At 47.6% G+C, this 24,628-nt stretch overlaps 1 protein-coding gene across 3 annotated transcripts in view; it reads left to right on the top strand.

The window, feature by feature from the left end:
- Positions 1-22,204, top strand: part of LOC142584960 (sulfotransferase 1C2-like) — a 102,994-nt gene extending 80,790 nt beyond the window's left edge. For all 3 annotated transcript variants that reach the window (XM_075695337.1, XM_075695336.1, XM_075695338.1), the window contains exons 3-4: positions 4,293-4,541; positions 16,355-22,204. In XM_075695337.1, the coding sequence (XP_075551452.1) occupies positions 4,293-4,541; positions 16,355-16,873 (768 nt within the window). In that variant the 3' untranslated portion in view covers positions 16,874-22,204. The remainder of the gene's footprint in view (positions 1-4,292; positions 4,542-16,354) is intronic.
- The last annotated feature ends 2,424 nt before the right edge of the window (positions 22,205-24,628 follow it).

Genomic DNA, 24,628 nt, shown 5'->3' with positions numbered 1-24,628 from the left:
CATGGTGAAATGCGGCGAATGTCATTTCGCAAGACTATTATATCTGTTTGCTCTAAAAAAGTAGCTCAGCTTTGTTGGCAAAACGTATTTCTAACTGTGCACGTCGAGGTCGCTCGCTGCTGTTGTCGTTGACTCTTTTTTACTCGACTGACTATCGAGTGGCTTCTTAATAGTGAAGGCGAATAGACTGTAACGAACGCTTGTGACTTTTAGCGAACATTCCTGCGCGAGTGTGTCCACATTGGCTGCCTCTTTATTTATCTTTGTTTCATCTTAGTTATCCTACTCATTTTCCTCTTAGCTATCAGACACGGCTTTCGTTAATCGGCCTGCCTTTCCTTTCGCGCCGTCACTCTATCACTCCATCGCAAGACGTAATGTTTTATAATGCAGTGTGAAGCACTCTCTGTATTTCTTATCTTTTCCTATAACCACGTTTTCTTTTGGTGTTTTCGTTCTAAAACTCTGTCAATAATTACCAGGTACTGTTCGAATCACGCCAGATAAACAGAGAAATTCGCATTCCAGGAGTCGACGTCTTGCACCGTGCAATAAGAAGTTTCAACGCACTGACGCGAGTGAAAGTGTGCAAGCAATTTAAAGCGCATCCCGAACGGAAGAAGAGAGAAATGATCAAGGTACAAATACTGTCGTTGGTGCACAGTATACTATTACGGCTGAGCGTGCGCTCAACGTCCTCGCGCGTCAGACGCAACGAATGTGGAGAAATTAGGCCAACGTTTCCGTGCGAGCCCTCGACCACGCGTGACTTAGCTATAGAAGTGCGCCAAATATTTATCCTCTGAATGATTATCAACATAGAGCGACGGCAGTTTCAAGCGACGCCCTTTGTAGTATAGCGCTCAGTGGCCGCTCGAACCGCGTGGCAGACCAGCAGTTCACATCTGGTGTACACGTGTTCTGGGGAAGCTTCTGGATCTGCGTATCACGGCTCATTAATCGACACGGAGGCATCAACTTTAGGAAAAACGGCTAGGTAGTTTGCGTATTTCCAGTCCGACGATTCCTGTAGGAAACACAATGCATCGAAAGAAATAGTCGACAGCGAGGAAAAAGAAAAAGAAAATGCCGCATGTAATGCGACAGATCAGAGAGCCAGCAACTTTAATTGCACAGTTTATGGGTAGGCTTGGTTCAGCGGCTCATTGACTCTTCCCGATTTTGAAAATCTCTACAGGCGCGCTGTTTCTAGGCCCCTGGGCCACACGTTTGAAACTTTGCCACCTGAATCACTTGAACTGTCGTCGAATAACTCGTGATGATTATTCACGCATATATGACCGCGAATATTTAAAGTATCGTAAGCTTCCCACCATCTGCTAAATTCTTGACAGAGGGCCACAATATAAAGCAAGTCTTGCCGGGATTTTTCCCCATTTCTTTTCTCGTTCAGATGCGCATAGTTCTGTTTTTCACGCGAAAAAGCTTTGGTCGGAAAGGATCTTAAAATGCGCAGTCAGTAAGTCGTTCTTTGTGGAGCCGTAACTGTTTTGAAATAGGGTACTCGTCCTTAGTATGACTCTGGACTAATGTGTGTCACGCATTTCAACTGGTGCAACACAGACTAGTGTGATTCGTCTCGAATAACAATGAATTTCAAGGCTCAACACTAATTCCACTCACAACAGCATCTTGTAGCATATTCAACTCAACGAGCCCTCAGCGTTTTATATTGAGAGCAACGTGTTTAACAAATCATAACTCCCTGACGTCATCGAAGCCTGGAGCAGTCTTTCAGAACCAGTTGTCTTTGAGCATGATGCTAAGAATGTAGGAAACTGCTAACAGCACACTTACGGGGTACGAGCTCTGGCTATCATTCTTTGTCTGCGTTTGATCTTCGCGCGTTCGTTATTTCTCGGGCAATTTTTATCAAAAACAACTCTCAGAACGCGGCTGTCGTTGTTATTAGTTCGTGTACTACTCTGCATTTATAACGGTACTAAATTTAGTTGGAATAGTTCAAAAAGAACTGTTCGTTTTTGTTTTCTTGTACCGCTCCCCTTTTATGTTAAACCACAGTGATGACCACCCCACCAATTGTGCCCACTTCAAAAGCTCGCCTGGCGTAGCTCAACTTAAATGACACAGCCTTGTCTTTTCTCGGCCTGTCCTCGTGTCTCCGCGCAAACTTTTTCAGTGTGCATAAATGAACAACCTCATCACCGTAAATTAGAAACGTATTTTCGAATTTCATTTAACCTCTTTGTCAGGGTCGCCGACATCACTGCATGGCGGCATGACTGCGAGCATTCGCCATCCAGCGCTTCATGATTTATTTCCTTATTTATTTATTTATTTATTTATTTATTTATTTATTTATTTATTTATTTATTTATTTATTTATTTATTTAGTGCTATCGGTCCAACTCAGGACCAAGGTATAGGAGTGGTGGGATTCATACATAACATGCAATCGACTCACAATTAACATGACAACAACTCAATAACTTGTTATAAACACATAATAACACCCCGCTTAATTGCTACTATGGCAATAAACAATAATCTATCACGCCATTATAACATCGAAGGCGCGCTCACTTGTCATTACAGGCACTGTAACGAAAGCACAGTCGTCGAGGTTTTCTGAGCCAGCGGCAGAGTAGCTCAAGCGGGAAACTCTCTCTCTCTCTCTCTCTCTCTCTCTCTCTCTCTGTGTGTGTGTGTGTGTGTGTGTTTGTGTGTGTTTGTGTGTGTGCACGTGTGCGCGTGCGTGCGTGCGTGCGCGTTGTGTGTGCTTCGCCAGGGCTAGGGCTAGGGCTAGCCTTTGAGCGCGTTTCGTGAAGATGCAAGTTTTTTTTTTGATGAGTAACGTATATGAACGTACGTTGCGCAGTTTAAGTTATTAAACGTTATTTCATTCCGTGCGTCGCCATTGGCTGGTCGTAAGGGGCTGCTCACAAACCCTGCCATGAAGCCAGGTCGCTTCATCTTCAACGTAAACGAACATATGTACCACTTGCTTCCATCTCATCTTCTGCCAAAGTAGCACGGCTATATCCTCAGACCTGAAAGTGTTTGTCCCGCCAACGTTTGCAAACATGTCGTCTTCGCCAACATAACAACAAATGGAAAGAGCTAAACCATCCTCATTTAAACACGCAAAACATATCAGTTTTTCGCGTCATGAAGATTTTCAGAGGTTTACTGTCTTTGAAACATTTGGCCTTGCTATGCGGTTGGTGTACGCGTGCTCAAGATGAAGGCACCGCCCGTTGTCTTCTGCAATCGCACTTAGCAGCGCTGAACACACTGCACCCGAATACCTGAGAGGCGAGGTCCTACAATAAAGGTTATGCGTGCGTCCGTACAGGCCGGGTGAGTAGGGGAGTGCGAACGCTCAAAATTTCGAATACGAATGGAATAGCATTTGCTACTCGATTCGCATTTGATTCGAGAATTTTCTATTCGAAGTTTACGAATATTCGTTTTAGTTCGAATTAAGGGATTCGATATTAAATAGGGAAAGCAAATGGTGACTGCTCTGAGTGATTCCGCTGCAGCTGTAGGGGAGCAGGGGTTGCTGCGGAGAAGCACCAGTTTCTGAGCGAACGCAGGAAGTAACTAATTTATGCTAAATAAATTTTAGGTAATTCAATAAGGATTCCTCGCCTTCATAATTTAGCTTACAAGTATTTACTCTCGATCTAGGCAACACAATTTATTAATTTATTACGCATTTGAACAACCTCACCACGAATCTGGCAACATCTTGCGACGTGCTGTTCCTGTGTTTTATTACTGTCATTAATTATCATGTTACACCAGATGCGATCACCTTTACTTTTGCGCTTCTTATTTACGAGGTCACCAGTTGATGCATTTAAGTCCAGCTGTGAATGGCATTACATATGTATTGAACAACGTAAATGAGCCTTCATCTTTTCTTTTTTCGCCTAAACAGAGCTCCACGTAACCGTTATGTTTTAATATGTTTAGAAATGAGAAAATACTTGCTGTACGATTGAATATTCGAAGGTCGTCTTTCTCGAATATTCGTATTCTTTTTTATTTTTGTTATTATTATTCGGGAGGATTCGCAGCAAGGCAAACGAACGCCCCCATTCGAACGCCCCTAGTAGACACTCAAAGCAACCCTGGGACACGCGTCACCTGTTTGTAGAGGAAAATCTTAGTCACACAGCGCTCTTGTTACACTATTCACGTTAGCTTCGGTTAAGTAGTGCTCAAACGGCCTTGTTCGTTGGTGTGGTTCTTTGAATTCCGTAGCGATCCGCCACAACCCAAGGTTTTGTTGCATGTCGCAGGGCCACCCGTCTGGCGACTACGTCCAGTGGTCCAAGGCGACGCCGCACCTGGAACTGGTGGGCGCCGAGGCTGTGCGCCGCATGCCGCGTCCCAACGCCGTCAAGTCGCACCTGCCCGTCCAGCTGATGCCCTGGTCGGAGCGGGCCAAGTACATCTACGTGGCGCGGAATCCCAAGGACTGCTTCGTCTCCATCTTCCTCAACCGGCAGCTCTTCCTCAAGCAGAAGTCCATGGACGCCGCATTCCAGGTGATGGAACGATTCGAAAGAACTTGTTCGCGGGCAAGTTGGTTCAGCAAACACGAGGAAAGGAAGAAAAGGGCACCACGCGTGCTACACCCACAAGTGATTTACTACAGTCCCCTATAGAGGACGGAAGCAGAGAGAGAGAGAGAGAAATTTTATTGAAGAAAAGGCAAATAACTACTCCATGCGAACTTTTGGATATTTTTAATATCGGGAAAAGAGGCACGGATAGTGTCAGCGCCCTGTCTATCTGTCTATTTGGAAGCGCGATGGGATTTTTATTGCGATAGTAATTACGTGGACACTCCAGGCGCATTTCTGCCGTCGGCGTCGCCGTGAGGTTCTGTATAAAATCCAAGGGCGACAAAACCGTCGCCGCGCGCCGAATGCTGTATGTGCGAGTAAAAGCGTGCGATGCGAGGAGAAGCCGTTGATAGCAGCTCAATATCGCGCCCGCAAGGAAGGAAAACGGGGAGGAAGCACGCTGAAGGGGTGCGCGTTCTACCCCGGGCGGCCGTATCTTGAAAGCTATCTTCAACGGGAACAGAGTACGTCGTGCGCTGTGTTTTCTCGGCTTAGTTCGCGTTGAAGCGAGAGGCAGCACGAAGGTCAATTCGCTCTCCGCTGCTGCCACGCTTCCTCGCTCCAACGTTTTGACAGCGAGTTTCCGCGGTCGTCGAGTAAGATGTGTTCGTTTCCTTGTGCGCGCGTGACACCATGCTTGTTGATTTAGTTCACACGCCTATGTTTGCAAGTTTATACGGGCGGTAAACCTACTATCCTTACTTCGTACAGCTGTCCACTAATTTGCTATCGCAATCAGTGCTTTTTTTTTCCTTTAGGGCGAAACTGCAACTCTTTTTTTTTTCTCGTGTGACGAACGTCCACGCATGTGCATCGTGAACATTTTTTTAATGGACTGATCCATTTTTTTCATTTTGGGTAAAGGGACACTAAAGAGAAGAAAAATTATCTCAGCTATATTAGTGAATTACTCAAGTAAATTACCATAAATGTCACTCTTACCCTAACAAGGGGCTTGGTAAGTCAGAAAAGACGCGTAAACAAAAGACGGGTGGCAAGGCCACCTTGAAGTTCCCGCACCTACTCGCCATGACTAGAGTCAGCGTATTCTAAAAGAGCCAAAGACTGAAGTTAGCAAACTTTTACTTAGCCACGACTTGTGCGAGTACTAAAATATACTTCAAAATCCACAACGCCTCAATCACAAGGGTATCGGCGCTGAATTTCCGGCGTGAAAGCTAAACTGAAATTCTGTCTTTCATTTCACCTTCTTATATTTTACCTATTACAGCAAAAATTAAGGAAAATAGTTCTGAAAGAATACTCTGCTAGCTAAGCTGTTCCCGTGTTTTTCTAGTGCCCTTTAAATCTGTTCTTTTATACGCCATATGACTGGTATCATTACGTGCACTTTGATTACTAAATTTCTGGGTGCAATGATCTGCCGAAATATTTGTGTTCGTGACAACTTGTCCTAAAGTACCGTTTTTTTTTTTCTGTTAGCAGTAAGCAAAAAAAAATTGTGCTCTTGGTCTCTTTGTTCTGTTTTTTTTTTCTTGAACCGATAGCACTGACCCCTGTATATGAATCATGTAGAAGAATTGGAATTTCATGTCTTAGACCCACCGAACACGGCAATTATATGAACTGATCAAAAGCTCGCTGTAAAATTCTTTTCTCTAAAGTGTTTAGTTTTCATTTAATGGAAACGGAGTCCGCGGGTGTCGTAGATCTGTCATGGCTTACCGCGCAATAGGTAATAAGGACGCACAACAAGGTAACTTCAACACCAAATAGTATGAACTGAGCCGTCCAGTAGAAGCATGTCACACAAAAGCTCCGTGAAGGTAAAGGGCATCATCATCGTCATCATCACCGGCGTATTTTTATGTCCACTGCAGGACGAAGGCCTCTCCCAGTGATCTCCAATTACCCTTGTCTTGCGCTAGCTGATTCCAACTTGCGCCTGCAAATTTCCTCATTTCATCACCAAAATTAATTTGCTGCCGTCCTTGACGGCGCTTTCCTTCCCTTGGCACATATTCTGTAACACTAATGGTCCAACGGTCATCTGCCCTACGTATTACATGACCTGCACAGCTCCGCTTTTTTCTGTTAGTGTCAACTATAGAATATCGGCTATCCCCGTTTGCTCTCGGATCCACTCCGTTCTCTTCCCGTCTCTTAACGTTACGCTTAGCATTTTTCTTTCCATCGCTCTTTGCACGGTTTTTAACTTGGTCTCGGGCCCCTCTGTTAACCTCCCAGTTTCTGCCGCATATGTTAGTTAGTACCAGTTGAATGCAATGATAGTACACTGTTCTTTTCAAAGACAGTGGTAAGCTCCCAGTCAGGACTTGGTAATGGCTGCCGTATGCACTCCAACCCCTTTTTATTCTCAGGCAAGTTTCCTTCTCAAAATCAGGATCCTCTCTGAGTAATTGACCTAGATAAACGTAAAAGAATAACAGAACACATAATGCTATAGCGTAGTTGACATCAGCAGGTCGGCATTTTCCTTTTTAATGAGTGTTGGCATATCGTGTATAAATGCTAATGAAGAAGCATCGCAGAAACGCGTTTCGACACGACACAAGGACAAAGAAGAGGTGAGGGGCGGTGAGGGTAGGGGGGACGTATAGATTGAGAATAGCGCCTTTCAGCGTATATCTTTCACTTTTGCAAGGCACAGCAAGCACATAAGAAAAAAAATGTGAAACCGAATGAAAAATGCGTGTGCACGTTTTCACACTAACTACTTGGTATATAAGTTCACATCTTTCAGCCTTAAATGGTGCACCGGTAGTTGTACGAAAAAAAGGGGGGAACAGTACAAGGTGTCGTCTAAGAGATAAAGCGGCGGCTGGGTCTCTGCTCTTCCAGTCTCCGATATTTTACATCACGATAATGATGATGTTGCTGATCATGATGATTTATTGTCATCCCTTTGAAACTGGGCGGTGACATATAGTCACCTTGCCTGCCCGAGCTAATTCGGAAGTCTATACATTGTTTGGGATCGGACTGCTGGTACGATCTGTTGGGAACTCGGCGCTGACGCCCGTGGTTGTACCTGGGTCGCAAGCCCCAAGGGTAGCGTTGGCCTGGCGGCCTGGGGTACAACTGGAAGCATCCGAAGGTCCCGGCAAAGCATGAGTCGACTGGTAACAACGAAACAACTTGTTTATTTTAACATCGCAAAGAGTTGGCGGTCAGGTTTGACCGTAGTAGAGAGACGGGAGAGCACTTCACTCAACAGAAGAAATCGGAGCCCTCCCTTTTGGCGTCCGGGGGCAGCTGTTTTTATACTCTCGCAGTTGAGGGCAAGAAGGAACCCCTCAAAAGACGAGCACGTGAATGTACAATGGGCTAATGGTGACGCACACTGTCGTAGCGATGCCGTAGCACCATGTCGAGCACGATCTCGTAGCACCCTGTCGTGGCGCTGCCGGTCGGACACAATGACTGTAATGAGAGGATGGTCCCTGCTTTGGCATCGCCTGTTTCGGGCACAATGACTGGAACGAGATCCCTGCTTTGGCATCGCCTGTTTCGGGCACAATGACTGGAATGAGATCCCTGCTTTGGCATCGCCTGTTTCGGGCACAATGACTGGAATGCGAGGATGATCCCTAGGCGGTCGCATCGCCGCAGTCGCGCCTGGAAACACCTGGCGATGAGTGTTGCGGCGACGACGATCGGGCCAAAATGTCTGCCGCCCCGCCGCAGTCGCGCCGGCAAAACCACGTGTCGCAGGCGAAACGCAACAGACCGCCCCGCCGGGGGAAGGAGATCCCGATGGACAGGGGACTGCATCCGCTGTCCGGAGGGATGTCGCTCGATGATGCTCATAACCGAAGTCGGGCGTCCCTCGACGTTTCTTGAGCGCAGCGCACAGAGAAGGCCTCGTTCTCTTGTTCAGGTTCGCACGGGACACTGCAAAGTGACTTCGGGAGAGTTCACATTTTTGTTCTCGTTCCCGGCAAGCGTTAGAACTACGCTGAAACTCAACCGCTCAGTCAGCAAGCACGGCACAACCCTCACTAAGCCCTGCCAGGCTCTTTCCCCTTTTTATACCACTGCCTAGTTCCTTACAGTAGTCTAGCATCACTCAGAACGCGTCCACAAATTGAAAAATTGCACTAGAAAGCATATCATCACTTTGAAACACTAAACAAAAGCAATATGTTAAAAAAAAATCCTGCCTCAGGAAGAAAACATCAGTAACAAACAATTTTGAGGCTGATTCCTACGTTAGGGGCTTCGACTTAAGCCATCGGCGTTACCGTTGAGACTCCCCTTTTTGTAACGCACCTCAAAGGAATATTGTTGTAAAGCGAGGCTCCAGCGCAGGAGGCGGCCATTTTTGGGAGAGATGGTCTGCAGCCATTGGAGAGGGCAGTGATCCGTCTCAATGATAAACCTCGAGCCGGCTAGATAGCATGACAATTTCTGAACGGCCCACACGAGACATGCACACTCTTTCTCGGTGGCGCTATACGCCTGCTCACGACTGGTCAGCTTACGACTAGCATACAGGACGGGGTGTTCTACTTCTCCATTTTCCCGTTGGCACAGTACAACGCCCATGCCTCGCTCACTAGCATCGCACTGAACAATGAACCCTTTTGTATAGTCTGGCGATCGTAGCACAGGCTGGCTTGTTAGGGCACTCTTTAGGGCGCTAAAAGCTCTTTCCTTGGTCTCGTCCCAGACGACTGTTTGAGGCTCTGTCTTTCTTAGAGCATCCGTCAGGGGAGCCGCGATATCAGAGTACCTAGGGATGTACCTCTGATAGTAGCCGGCGACACCCAAGAACGACCGAATATCGGTCTTGGTGCGCGGTTGCGGAAAGTCTCGCACAGCGGCCACTTTTATTTCAGAGGGGCGGCGACGACCCTGACCAATCACGTGACCGAGGTAGACAACCTCGGCCTGTGCTATCTGGCACTTAGGAGCCTTGACTGTCAAGCCCGCTTCGCGCAGGCGGGTTAGCACTGCCCGCAAGTGTGTCATATGCTCAGACCAGGATGCGGAGAATATCGCTACGTCGTCTAGATACGGTAAAGCGAATTCTTGCTGTCCCCGCAACACTTTATCCATGAGACTTGAAAAACAGTATGGCGCGTTCTTCAAACCAAAACTCAACACTTTAGGACGGAATGTTCCCATTGGTGAAATGAACGCCGCATACCTACTAGCCTCTTCTGTAAGTGGAACCTGCCAATAACCCCTGACAAGATCTAGGGTGGAAATAAACTGAGCGCTACTAACTTTCTCAAGGCGCTCCTCGATGTTAGGGATCGGATAAATTTGATCCTTAGTGATGGAATTAAGCCTGCGGTAGTCGACGCAAGGACGAGGTTCCTTGCCCGGTACCTCAACTAAAATCAAAGGGGAGGTATAATCACTCTCACCTGCCTCAATAACACCGAGCTGTAGCATTTTCTTTACCTCAGCCTCCATAATATCGCTCTGGCGGGGTGACACCCGATACGCCTTGGATCGTACTGGCTCTGGGGAGGTAAGTTCTATATCATGAGTAAGTACCGAAGTCCTACCAGGCCTCTCAGAGAACAGACCTTGAAACTCTTGTAATAGCTGGTGTAGTTCGGTTTTCTGCTCGGGCGACAGCGGTGCTTTACTGATAAGGTCACTAATGACTTGACCGGTGTCTTCCCTGTTCGTCACTGAGCCTAGTCCCGGAAGCTCGACTGGAAGCTCTTCAGGAACGTTTATCATCATGCACACCACTGCTTCCCGTTGTCTATAAGGTTTGAGCAGATTACAGTGGTAAACTTGCTGTGCTTTCCGCTTTCCTGGCAGACTTACCACGTAGTTAACGTCCGACAGTTTCTGAACAATTCGTGCTGGGCCCTCCCACTGCACGTCTAGTTTGTTGTTTAGCGATGTGCGCAATATCATGACCTCATCGCCAACCTCAAAACGACGGGCCCTGGCTGTCCGATCATAATAAACCTTGGCCCTCTGCTGGGCCTTTGTCATTGCTTCACCTGACAACTCCTGTGCCCTTCTTAAGCGTTCGAGGAGCTTAAGTACGTACTCCACCACGACTGGGTCGTCGCCCCTACCTTCCCATGATTCTCGAAGCATGCGAAGCGGAGATCGAAGCGAGCGACCGTACACCAGTTCAGCTGGCGAAAACCCCGTAGCCGCATGCGGCGCGGTCCTTAAAGCAAACATCACCCCAGGCAGACACAGCTCCCAGTCAGTTTGATGTTCAAAACACAAGGCTCTCAACACGCGCTTCATGACGGAGTGGAGCTTCTCAACGGAATTCGACTGTGGGTGGTACACTGAGCTGTGTAACAGCTTTACCCCACACCTTTCGAGAAAAGTTGTCGTCAAAGCGCTAGTAAACACTGTGCCCTGATCTGATTGAATTTCCGCAGGAAAACCAACTCGCGCAAATATGGACAGTAGTGCATTGACTATCTCAACTGAGCTGAGTTCTTTAAGCGGCACTGCTTCAGGGAACTTTGTCGCTGGGCAGATCACAGTCAAAATGTGTCTGTACCCCGTGGCTGTTACCGGCAGAGGTCCCACTGTATCAATAACGAGCCGTCTAAAAGGCTCCGTAATGATAGGTACCAATTTCAACGGCGCCCTCGATTTGTCCCCTGGTTTGCCCACCCGCTGACAAGTGTCACATGTCCTCACGAAATGGTCTGCGTCCCGAAAACACCCTGGCCAATAGTACTCTTGCAACAGACGGTCCTTAGTTTTCTTAACTCCTAGGTGTCCGGACCACGAACCCCCATGTGACAAGCGCAACAGATCCTGACGATAGCATTGAGGCACGACCAGCTGATCGAACTCCACTCCTCGGCGGTCTAGATACTTCCGGTACAGGACTCCACCTCTTTCCACAAAACGCGCAGTTTTCCTGGCGATACCTTCTTTGACATTGCAGCGCACGTTTTCCAGGCTGCCATCCTTTTTTTGCTCGGCTATCAAAGCCGTCCGGCTGACTTTTAGCAACCTATCAAGTCCGTCTGACGTAGGCGCGATGAGCAAATCAGTAGATAGCTCTTCTAACTTTCCCGCGTCGGGCGTTTCCTCTCCAGTATCTGGCGCCTTTAACGTTACAGACTCAAGTTTATTCAGTTCGGGCGTGCTCGGAATATCAGCTTGCTGCGCCTCTGACCCTTTTTCGTTGTTTGATAACGTCGGCCCCGCAACTACCGCCTTTGCAGCGAGCTCCCGAACCTTCGATCTGGTTAAGGCCTGAACACTAGCTTCACCAAACAAAAGCCCCTTCTCGCGCAGGAGGTGATCGGACCTGTTTGAAAATAGGTACGGGTACTGGGGTGGCAGCATAGATGACACTGCCGCCTCCGTCTCAAGCGCTCCGAAAGGTCCTTCAATAAGCACCTTTGCTACTGGCAGACACACGCTATGAGCTTCCACGGCTTGCTTGATCCATGCGCACTCGCCCGTGAACATATGGGGTTCTACGTAAGGCGGGTGAACTACATCCATCGTAGCTGCGGAATCGCGAAGCACTCGGCACTCTTTCCCGTTCACGAGGAGGTCTCGCATGTAAGGCTCGAGAAGCTTCATGTTCTCGTCAGTGCTGCCTATTGAAAAAAACACAACTTTTGGTGTTGTTTCCGGACACTGCGCCGAAAAGTGACCCGGCTTCTGGCACGTATAACAAACGCGCGCTCGCCTCATCTCGAACCGCTTCCTGCGTTTGGCTGCCGCCGTCTCTTTACGTTTGGTCGGACTGCTTTCACTCGCATCCTCCCTACGCGTGTCCCCTTTTAATCTCATGGGCGTGAACTTCGGCCTCTCAAACTTCGAGCCAAATTCACCCTTTTGACCGTCCTTAGCTCCGCGAGCTCGACGCGTCACAAACTCCTCGGCTAGCTCAGCGGCTCTAGCCACCGTACTCACGTCTGGCCTATCCAAGACCCAGTATCGCACGTTCTCCGGTAACCGACTATAAAACTGTTCTAGCCCGAAACACTGCAGAACTTTATCGTGGTCACCGAACGCTTTCTCTTCTTTGAGCCACTCCTGCATGTTCGACATAAGCCTATACGCAAACTCTGTATATGACTCACTTCTGCCTTTCTCATTTTCCCGAAACTTCCGACGGAACGCCTCCGCAGACAGCCGGTACTTTTTTAGAAGACTCGATTTCACTGTGTCGAAATCCTCTGCCTCCTCTCTATCCAAGCGAGCGACTACGTCGGCCGCCTCGCCGGGTAACAAAGTGAGCAAGCGCTGTGGCCACGTTTCCCGAGAGAACCCCTGCTTCTCGCACGTTCGCTCAAAGTTAACCAGGAACAAACCAATGTCCTCTCCAAGCTTAAACGGCCGCATCAGGTCCGTCATTTTGAACAATACGCGTTCTCCTGCACCGTGTGCCTGACTTCCATTACGAGCGCGTTCCATCTCTACCTCAAGACGCTTCATTTCCAAAGCGTGTTGACGGTCACGCTCTTGTTGCTCTCGCTCTTTCTGTTCTTTACGTTCACGCTCTTCTTTTTCTTTCTGTTCTTTAAGTTCGCGCTCTTCTTTTTCTTTTTGCTCTTTAAGTTCGCGCTCCTGTCTTTTTGCAGTCTCTCTCTCTTCAATGGTCTCAAGGCATTCCGACAGCTCGTCATCCTCAGCCTCTAACTCAAGAATAGCCTTTATCAGTTCCGGTTTTCTTAGTTTGTCTGAGACATCCAGACCCAACTCTCTTGCAAGCTCCAACAATTTCGGTTTGCGCAACGACTTCAAATCCATGGCTGCTCTGAATGCTGCTTTCTCTACTGCTTACTATTGTCTTGCCGCAACTAACCCGGCAGCAACGACAACCACAATTACCAGCTCTGTTTCTAACACTAACAAAAGCCTGGCAAAGCTCAGAAGAAGAAAGTCCCGCACTCACCAAACCTCGCAGGCAGGAATTCCGCGCAGTCGTTCCGCTGCAGGCAACCAGTCGTCACACAGGGCTCGTTGCACTGCTCCCGGATCGTCGTTGAGCTGCTCAGCATACAGTCAACTGCATCTCTTCGCTTCTGGCCTCCGTTGTCGCGATCCCACCGCTGCCACCAGATGTTTGGGATCGGACTGCTGGTACGATCTGTTGGGAACTCGGCGCTGACGCCCGTGGTTGTACCTGGGTCGCAAGCCCCAAGGGTAGCGTTGGCCTGGCGGCCTGGGGTACAACTGGAAGCATCCGAAGGTCCCGGCAAAGCATGAGTCGACTGGTAACAACGAAACAACTTGTTTATTTTAACATCGCAATGAGTTGGCGGTCAGGTTTGACCGTAGTAGAGAGACGGGAGAGCACTTCACTCAACAGAAGAAATCGGAGCCCTCCCTTTTGGCGTCCGGGGGCAGCTGTTTTTATACTCTCGCAGTTGAGGGCAAGAAGGAACCCCTCAAAAGACGAGCACGTGAATGTACAATGGGCTAATGGTGACGCACACTGTCGTAGCGATGCCGTAGCACCATGTCGAGCACGATCTCGTAGCACCCTGTCGTGGCGCTGCCGGTCGGACACAATGACTGTAATGAGAGGATGGTCCCTGCTTTGGCATCGCCTGTTTCGGGCACAATGACTGGAACGAGATCCCTGCTTTGGCATCGCCTGTTTCGGGCACAATGACTGGAATGAGATCCCTGCTTTGGCATCGCCTGTTTCGGGCACAATGACTGGAATGCGAGGATGATCCCTAGGCGGTCGCATCGCCGCAGTCGCGCCTGGAAACACCTGGCGATGAGTGTTGCGGCGACGACGATCGGGCCAAAATGTCTGCCGCCCCGCCGCAGTCGCGCCGGCAAAACCACGTGTCGCAGGCGAAACGGAACAACATGCTCGTCAGTCTCGAATCTTGCGTTTCTTTCCTTAATGTTTTCTCGCTTCCCTAAAACCTCTATATATCTACCTTGTACAGTTATCTATGCCTCTAGGGATCCGGTCCTATCAATCTCTTCCCGTTGTCGTTTTTTTATCACCGATATCCAGAAGTTTCTTGCTTATCTCGACTGCTGACCGGTTATTTCCATCGGCTCTGAATCACAGCGCTTCTGGAAGGCGGACGTTACGTATACGGGCGCCGCCGGGTTAACACCTTCGCATTCCATTCGGATTTGCTGAGTTATCTCTGGATTTTTGCTGCAAGCAGAGACATATGCCTCATCATGTTGCAAATATTTGTCCCGGTGTGTTTTTGTTTTTAGGCAACCAGCTTGGGCCTCGAATAGGAAGGCACTGCCCATTCTGTTGTACAGATTTTCTCTTCCAACTTCTTTCTTGCCGTCCTTGTAAATCTCAATGATCTTCCTTTTTTTCATTCTTTGCATCCAATTCGCTGTCTCTGTTTCTCGCTCTTTCTGATGACTCCTGGTTGTCTATTTGCACTTTAAATTACCCTGCACTTGGTTGCCAACTTTCTTGACGTATTCCTCCATTCTGTGTCCATGCTCTCGAGTTACAGATATCCCGGTAGCCGCACATTTAATTTCATCCGTGGTCCTGAATCTTTCTTCAAAACTAATTTTGATCTGCGCTTCTCTGACTTCAAAGAGGTCCAACCGATGTCACCCTGCACGGCCTCAATTGTAGTTTTACTGTGAGCCCCTAAGCCAACCGGCCTACCGATATTCGTTTAGCTTATAACGCACCTCCCTGCAGATGGCTATTATTTTTTGCCCTACCGCGCCCATTGGGCATCGTTAGCCCGCTAACGATGGTTTGAAGTGTCGTTTTCTAGACCTTCTGTGCCGATCACAGACTCACTGCGCTATCGTACGTGAAGGAAGAGAATTATATTTTTGTTCTCTAAGCAGTTCGTTTTTTTACAGCCAGGCAGTAAATTTTGAACGCGCTCCGAAATTTCGCGATCGTCAAAGCAGAAAGCAAAAATGGCCGCCTCCAGGAGCGGCGCTCGCGCTTCGAAAGATCGCGGATCTCGCGATTCCGCTCCGTCTGCGCGGCTGACTTTGTCGTTGGATCGAGCAGCGGAGGGTTTGGGGATGTTGCCTTTTTGTGGGGTTTTGATGCTGAGAGCGACGACGACGCAAACCAGCCCGGAACATCGGCGGCCGCAGCCCGGCACGCCCAACTGTAGTGCTTGAAGTTAAATTTTTGCAGTGGAATACCTGTTCAATGAAAATGTTTCGTTTCCTCGGAGACAGTGCCTATTAGACGGCAATACATCTTGTATATCTCGTAATTTTTGTTACCTTTCTTAGTATATACAAGCGCGGTTTTCAAACTTTGCTCTCTTTTATTCCACAATCTTGATTCTGGCAGTCCATATCTCTTTTATGACATGCATCTCATAAGTAAAAGTTTTATGCGTGAAAAGTGCATTAATTCTGCTTTTTGCGTATGTATTATATAAAATATTGAGAGCAGTAGTTGCTTCAGAAAAGATGATCTGGCGTAGCCTAACAAAAACACCCATTTTGCCCATGGATGGTAGGGAAATAGTTAAACACAGAATGGCATTTGCGAACATTAAAACAAGCCGCCAGATGACACCATTCTTCCGCGTCTGGTTGCTCTCTCGCAGTGAATATCGTCAGAATTCCATCGCTATTTGGCTAGTATTTTACCTGGGCTGCGGGCAACATAAACGCAAATAAATTAACCTCATCTATATACATTAAGGTTATTTGCATGTGCGCTGTCACAGTAGCTGCCGCATAACAGCTGTTAGATGCTGAAAATCATGAAGATATATATCTTTATCGTTACTTTTTAACCACAATGGTAGGTACATCACGTTCACCGCATGACTATCCGGCTGTCCTCTCTCCCGCAGGAGTTCGTGAGCGGCGACATGATTTGGGGCGACTACTTCGACCACGTGTGCGGCTGGTACGCGCGGCGGGACGAGCCCAACGTGATGTTCCTGCTCTACGAGGACATCAAGCGGTCGCCGCACGAGGTGACCGAGAGGCTGGCCCAGTTCCTGGGCGACGAGTGGCTCGAGTCCGTGGCGCTGGACGAGAGCGCGCTCGACATGATCGTGCACCACAGCTCGTACGACTTCATGAAGGAGCACGCCACGCGAACCGTGCACCGCTTCGAGAAGGCCAAGGGCGAGGACGACAAGAAGAACGAGGAAGAGGAGGAGGACGACGTCGACGACGTGGTGGTGCAGGCGCCCGCCCTGCGCACGCGGACATTCGCGCGTCGCGGAACCGTGGGCGACTGGCGCTCCACGCTCAACGCGGGCCAGGAGCGCCAGCTGGAGCGGCTCCTCAGGGAGCGCTCCAAGGACTCGGGCCTCTGGAAGCTCTGGCTGGACCTGGACGAAGAGGACGACAGCGACTTCTGAGTCGTCGGAGGTGGCTGCGCGGCCACCGATTGCCTTTGCGAGACCGCCGGAAGAAAGGCGCGCCGCGACTTCTGTTCTTGGCACGTCCTGTATAGACTAAAACGAAAGCTTACCTCCGACCTATGCAGAAAATCTGCGCAGCTTCCGGAGCTGTCGAAGGCGTCGGCCTCGTTTCCAGGTGCCGAATCCACGCGTAGCCTTACATTCGTAAGAGGTGTTTGCTATATTGGCCGGCTTTCTTCTCTGATAACGTGTCCGACGTCTTGACAGGCCGACAGTTGCTCTTGCAAACAGTTTTGGCGTAAAAAGTTTCTTTTGTGAATACGGGCCCTGACGCTTGAACAGAGCGCGCGCCTTTACTCTTTTTTTTTTAATCTTCTGATAGAGATGTCACACACGTAGGATTTTGGGGGTCTTGCCACATCGTGCGCACGCGAAATCGGACACACGTATAGCACTATACAGCTTCGCGCGCTCGGCCCTGCATTTGGCTCGAGGAAGAGCCTGCTTGATCGTTCACACGAGCAGGGCCGCTTTTGTGACTCTTTCTTGTGGCAGGAGTTCGCTTCCAAGCGGCAAAACCGCGAGCGATTGCCAGTCGGTGTTGATCACGACGCGGAAGCCCTCGTATAAGGGCGGCCGCTTTCACGTGACACCGTGGACGTCAATATCACTCGAACCTCTGGACGTGCACGCATGCACACAGCGGTCTGCAGCGTATTCTGAACGGCCGCAGAAATGACTCGCGCCTATACGACACCTGCAAACAGAAAGTTAGGCGACCGGGGTACGTACGACGCATGCGGGACGTCTCTATACTTCATTACGTTTCTGCCGTGCAGTGAATTTTGCGTTCGGCGGGTTCTCGAAACGTCGAACTCGTTCCGATTATTCTGTGCAGTGTGTACGCGTCCTACAGGTTCGTATGCAGGCAGAGACATTTGTATAGTCATCCTAATAATCGCGAACGAGTTTTTCTTATAGGCATGTACAAGAAAAAAAACTGGACAGCGGTGTATAGTGTTGAAATTCTGTGCGTCTCACTTCGTAATAGTCGAATAGGACATCGCTGTCGAGTTGTATCGTCGTTCGTGTATGAGCGACAGAGCTTTAGCATCCGCTAAGACTCTGAAGCCGAAGCGTGTATAGTATGTTATATAGTGTAGCTTCGCGCTCTGTGCGAGCATGTGCGTGCTCGCTTTTGCCAAAAAATAAAAGAAAACGCTGGCAAAAAGACGCAAGTACGTAGCAAGTCGTAAATCTCACGGCAAGCCTAAACTCTATTGGGCCACGGTATACGCAATCACTACCCTGAGGCCAAGTTGCTGTCCCGAAATTTTGGAGCGCTGCAAACGACACGGATGAGAGAGTTTCCGTACATTGTGTCCATTCGGGCCTGTGTAGTATGAACCCAGAAAACAGCTATTCGGCATCATGGCCTCGGAGCAGGAGGTCGCGGGTTCGACTCCCAGATTCGTCGGTCACACGCTCGTGCACCGTGTTTTGGGCACATGATAAGAAATAAGTGTTCAATATTAACATTGGAAGTATAGGGAAGCGTAAGCTGCGGTAAATAAAATGTGAACACGTTATTTACAACATGAAATTAAGACAAAATTTACCAGCTATTGTCAAATGTGACTTCTTTTTTTAGCTTTTCTCTTCCACGTTCGGGTAAATACAAACCAGTCGCACGTGGAAGCTACGCTGATTCGGCGTCTGTTCAAGAAACTGAAAGCGCGTATCAAACGGCGCAGTACGTAAAAACACGTGCAGAGCAAACCATGTAGCTTTCTCTTCATTGCAGAAAGTTTTATAGCGCTAATCTCCATACAGACCATCTTCCTCGTCCAGGGGACCAACGTATTTCTTCAAGGAGCGTAGCGGAGAGAGAGATTCTTATTTGTGGAAGGAAAAATTGGGGTAAAGTGCAGCGCAGTAAGACAAAAAGACAATTGAAGCAAGATAGTGCATTTATGGGGAAAAGAGTGCACTAAATGACACATTGCTATATTAACACCACAGTAGCGTCGCGGGAACTGAAAGCTGTGATTGGTTCGCCCTTGCGCATAGCGTCACTTGGAGCGGGAAACGATACACATGGTACGGCACCGATATTAATCGCACAGCGACCGATTCCGTATAGGCCACGCTTTCTCTCGCGTTCATTTCCGACATCTTTTCCAGCTGTCGCTTGGCGCGTAGCATCATTGCGAAGGTATTTGCGGTTCACTTCAACAATACGCTTTTGTTTTTTTGTCAGATGACGTGGACGTATACGTGTATATCCGTACTTCTTTCTTTCTTGTTTTCTTTTAACTTGTAATGGATTGCAATAGCTGCGCCCTCTAACTATCACTCACGCACTTTTACGAAAACAAATGTGCCACTATACGTATGGAATCGCCTGGGGAAGTCAGTCGGGCTCCTAGCAAAGCTTCGTGTATATATATATATATATATATATATATATATATATATATATATATATATATATATATATATATATATATATATATATATATATATATATTAACAGGTATACGCCATTCGGGCTCCGTGTTTGACTCAGTAGGTGCTAACTTTATAGTTTGCAGCACCTTTGCAGTCGGCTAGTCCGTATAGACCATCTTTCTCGCTGAGTGCGGTACGCTCTCCAAAGCAGTGGCTCTGTTCAAACTCACATTCCTTCATAAGAACCGCTTTACGAAGCAAGGTCACCCTCAATTGTCACACATAGATCAATAGCACGTGAACTTTCCTTGCAGTTGGGTCATGGCTGAAAAAAAGTGCATATTCAGTGACTGTGGTTTGACCACCGCCTCTTCCAGCATTCCTTGTACGAGAACTTGAAAGTTTGCTACAAATGGATAAGCTAAAGTGGATGAAAGGAGGAGCGAAGTTCAGTTTTTTTCTTTTTCTTTTACCATTTCCTCCCTCATTTAGAGCGATGTCTTACTCTGGGACTACACTCTACAATACGTTTTTAAACGATTTGTGACACACATATGCACACGACGGCACCAATACAATGTAGATTTGACGACTTCGTCCGAAGCTACGCTAACATTCCAACTGCTGAACCGCTATGGCACCAAGTTGTTTCTAGCATGATAGAGGTGCCGTTCTTTTCACTTTTAAATGCATTCGTCTTGCTTCGTCGCAGGGATGTATTTCACTCTTGCTGTAAAGGTTTATTTCTGAACAAACGTATGTCGCAGAAGAAAAGAAGCTCCTGTATGTGGGCTTACCATCTAGTCAAACACTAAAGGACGTTGCCACCTCTGGCCCTCTAAGACCAGGGTTGTTGACTTGCATACCGAAACGAGCCGATACAATCTCTAACCTTGACCACAGAAATGATACAGAGCACCCTCTAAAGATCCAGTTTCAATTTCAATTCGATTCAATTTATTTATTACAGGTGGTATGAAGTATATACCGAAGGCAGGAAAGGGCAGCAAAGGGCAGCAAAGGGCAAAGTCTTATATACATATATAAATGGGTGTAAATACATAAACAGTAGGACATATATATATGAAAATGCCAAATCAAGCTTACACGTACTGTGCAAGGAAACGCGAAGTTCTTCATTTAGATTAACTAATGAGAGAACATTTATTAAGGTCAGTGGACAATAAACCCACTGATTGAATCCAATGAACTTATTCTCGCATATCTGACTGACTATCCATGCACTTCGTCGTCTCTCTCCACTAAGGTGGCGCCCATTACTTTGCTTCCTGTGGGTATGAACCTGTGCAGACACCGAAAAGGCGCGACACTTCAGAATTGCCTCGAATCGCGTCTTCAACGCAAGCAAACCTACATAAGACTGGATTATGTATGGCCTTGTAGTCGCAACTATACATAAGGTCAAAAGCAAAAAAAAAAGAAAATGTCTTCGTATCACTTTCGGTCGTCCATCATCGTTTCTTTACATCACTCCCGGTTGGTCGCTTCGGAGCGATCTAGCAGCGTGATAATAAAAGTCGTGCAATAAGGAAGTTGTCGTCACCATAAGGAGCACCAGCAGCATATTTCACATGCACTGCAGGACGAAGGCTCCTTAGCAATGTCCAATTATTCCTGCCTCGCTACTAGCTAGCTAGCTCCTCCCTCACCCAGCAAGTTTCCTAATTTCGACGCGCCAGCTAGTTCTCTGCCGTCCTCGACTATACGCTTTCCTTTCATTGGCCGCCACTGTATAACTCTTGTGGATTACCGATTGTTGTCTGTCTACACGTTGCACGACCTCTTCAACTACATTTCTTCCTCTTAACCTCAATTAGAATATCAGCTACCCCCGTCTTCTCTTTAATCCACACCGCTGTCTGTCTCAGCGCTACGCTTATCATTTTCCGTTCCATACCACTTGTCGCGCGGCCCTTACCTTCTCCTCGAGTTCCTTTGTTGCCCTATAAGTTACAGACATTCGGGCTATTATAGCACTGGTACAATATTATCCCTGGTCGACACCGGTTAGCACTGGTGTAAGGAAGTAACTATAAGCCATCTGCTATATCTATATATGAAGGAGCCTGATTCATAACTTTTAGACCCTTAGGTATAAGGATTCTCAAAACAAATCTTCAATGATGCCTTTCAATACTTTATTTTTTAGTATATATAGCCGGAGCGCTATAAGACGATCGGTAGAAGGCACTGTTAGTGATCATTTTCTGCTGGACTTATTGGGTGACAAAAAGCAGGCAGCGCATGTGTCGCATGCGTGCGGGACGTTGTTGTTGCTTTCTGACAACGTTCGCAAACAAGGTCGGTGACTTCGACAAAGCCACTTGGCATGCTGACGCTGTATTGCTTCTAGCTCTACAAGCAAGCAAATGAAAAGAAGCGAATGCACTGCAAGCACTTAAGGCGCCACGAACGCTGCAGTTTTGTTACCATGGCGGCACAGATACGTTCACAAGGCAGGGAACAAAGCGCCGAACATGGTGCAGTAACGTCATTCCAACACGTGCTGACGACGTGGGACTCAACGACGTGAAAGTTCCTCAAGCGTTACCAACGTGTTTCTTTTTCAGCCGTTTGAGATAAATAATCTCTATCGTTTACAGCTCTTATGACATATGTCTTTGTTGTTCGTTTACTTGCAAAACGTTGAACACTATTTCTTTTATTTTATCGTTTTTTTTTTTGTCAATGCGGACATTGACCGTATCGGTAAACGAGCTGTTTGATAGAATAGTTGCTGTTGATGCGCTTTAGCAAACACTCATCTAATTTAGTTCATCCACTGAGATCGCCCTTCATCATAGTTGAATTCATCACGTTTTGTTACTGTTTAAATAAAGAGACACACAACTGGGACTTGTCTCTTTTTGTTGTTGCTGTTGTTGTTTCAACGCAAATCATCCGAGTCATGCCCTTGTTCTCCAGCTTGGTGCAGCAATGGCAGCAGCATTAGCATGCACGCCTCAAAGTTGGCGAACTTCTGCGGACGCCATAATCGGGTGTACAATATTTGCATAAACTTCAGTATCAATATCTGTTTTTAGGAAAGTCGTTAGAGCTCTCGTAGCTTTGTGAGTTACTGAAATACTAACATTGGCCGTCGAAGCGGGTGCGGTGCTCGATGGTCTCGTCACAGTAGCAGTGGTAGCGTGTTGGGGAGTCAGCCATTTCAATGAGGTACAAATAGGAATAATATCAGCAGACCTTAGAACATGCTTGTATAGACACCCTACTTCTACAGCTGTACACTTGACCTATCTCTGCTATTGCCTTTATCTACGGGGGAAGGGGAGGAGTATATAGGTAATTCTATAAGAGTCCACCTAGTGGACTGCCCACTTCGGCCGCCGTTGATTGGCTGGAGCTGTATGAGTGAAGAGGAGACAGGCTCTCCCAGTCAACCTCCAGTCGGTCTCCCCCTCGCTTTTGCTGCTCCAGCCAATCGGTGAATTCTTACATAATACCCCCTCCCCCTCCTGAATACCCCCCCTTCCGCGAGATTAACCTTTCTGCCTTTCCTTCTTTTCGTTTTATATTTCTAAAATCGAAAACCCAAGCAAGAATAGCTGAAATTAAGCAATAGAAATCAAGAGTATAACATCCGCATCAAACATCCATGTAAAAAAGATCTCGTATGCCGCATAAAGCCCGCTCTTCCAATAATCTCGCGGGAAGCCACAATAAACCACATACAAAGCGTAAATATAAGGTTTCGTTTTTGTTTATTGGAGACGTGATTGATGTGGCATGTGAGCTCTTTTATGGGACTTTTTGTTACGACGTGGTAAGGGCGGAGCGCAAGAGAACGGCCTTGGCACTCCGAACTGGAGAGACCGGGTGGAAACGAGCCGTTGCAGGGCCCTTTTATATGTATTAATCGAGACGTGTTCTTGATTTTCCTTCAGCGAATCTTTCATGCATAATGCTCGCTATCCGCAACATTGCGAACAATACAATAAGGGGCGCCATATTAGAAGGGGCGTTATTCCCATGAAGTTTAGCAGCACGTAACGGTTTATCCACAAAACGTAAGTCAGAGACAAGAGTGCGAAAGAAAGTGGAGCCGCTCACTTTATGCAAGCTTAGGTCTCCGGCATCGCGCTACTTTCTGCAGATGGACAAGTCGCAATATTCTCGAAAATATATAGATATTTTTTTTTCACTAGTAGTACTTCTACTGGGATAGTCGGTGCGTGCCAAGTAATAATCAATTTGTAGCGCCAAAAGCACGATCACAGAGAGGGCTGGACGTACAGACAGGACAAGCACTTTCTTCTATCTTTATGTCCACCTCTCTCTGTAATCGTGTTTTTTTTTTGGCGCTATAAGTTCATTATAGTTCATGTCCTTTTCAGTAGCGTGGTCGACGACCAGGTCACGTGCCGGTAACGCGAAGCTCCTTGCTCCCAATACAGCGACGGCGGCTGGACCGTGAGCAACAAGGACACCAATAATTCTCCGTTCAGAACGGAGAGCACTCAATGCGAGGTCACGTGAACGGCGTTGGGCGTACCGAGAAAGCCCGACCTGGGGGGCTGCCGGAAACTTATGTACTGGATGCTCTACGGGAGACCGCAAATGTCGGATGCTATATTCGCAGGAGCCCTTTTGTCTTTTGTAATGCTTCAGCGACGTAAGCATTCGAGTTTCAACAAAGCGATAATCAATACCATCTCGTCACCACACTCATTCTCGTCAGCACGTCGTCAGCGATGAGTCCGATTCCTACGCCTCAAAACGAAATAAAGAAGTTCACTGGTGCTTTGCTTCGCATGCACATTGCGCAAAACTTGGTAGCCCGTTAGAATTGCCTGCCAACTTGCCAAGTTTAAGACAAACCTGCTGTAAACACAGTTACTGTATACACCGAAACAATTTTTTTTGCCTGCCACAGCCTCCGCGATGCAACCCTGTATTCACTGGAAAAAGGAAGAAGAAAAGCTACGGAAAAAAAAACGTAGGGACAATGCCTATATTTCAGGTTCGAGCGCATGGAACGAGGTGCTGTACAAAACGAATTCCCTTCTCAGAAAAGGAGACCTGGGATGAGACGACAACGTCACTTCCTAGTTCATTTCTCGTTCCGCAACACGAAAACAATTAATGGGCTTCCAAGTCTTGGACCAATAAGGCATACTCTGTTTCGTGAAGCACGGAGCTCCAGCATACATGACTGCTGGACCTCCCAGCCACACAGCTGTGTCAAGCCCGTTTGGCTTTTTTTTTTATCCTGACACGTCATAGAAGTCAGCAAGGCTTCACTGTTCGCCGGCGTCTTAC

The sequence above is a fragment of the Dermacentor variabilis genome, chromosome 6 (genome assembly GCF_050947875.1).
Source record: "Dermacentor variabilis isolate Ectoservices chromosome 6, ASM5094787v1, whole genome shotgun sequence".
NCBI lineage: Eukaryota > Metazoa > Arthropoda > Arachnida > Ixodida > Ixodidae > Dermacentor > Dermacentor variabilis.
This window is presented reverse-complemented; position numbering and strand designations above follow the sequence as displayed.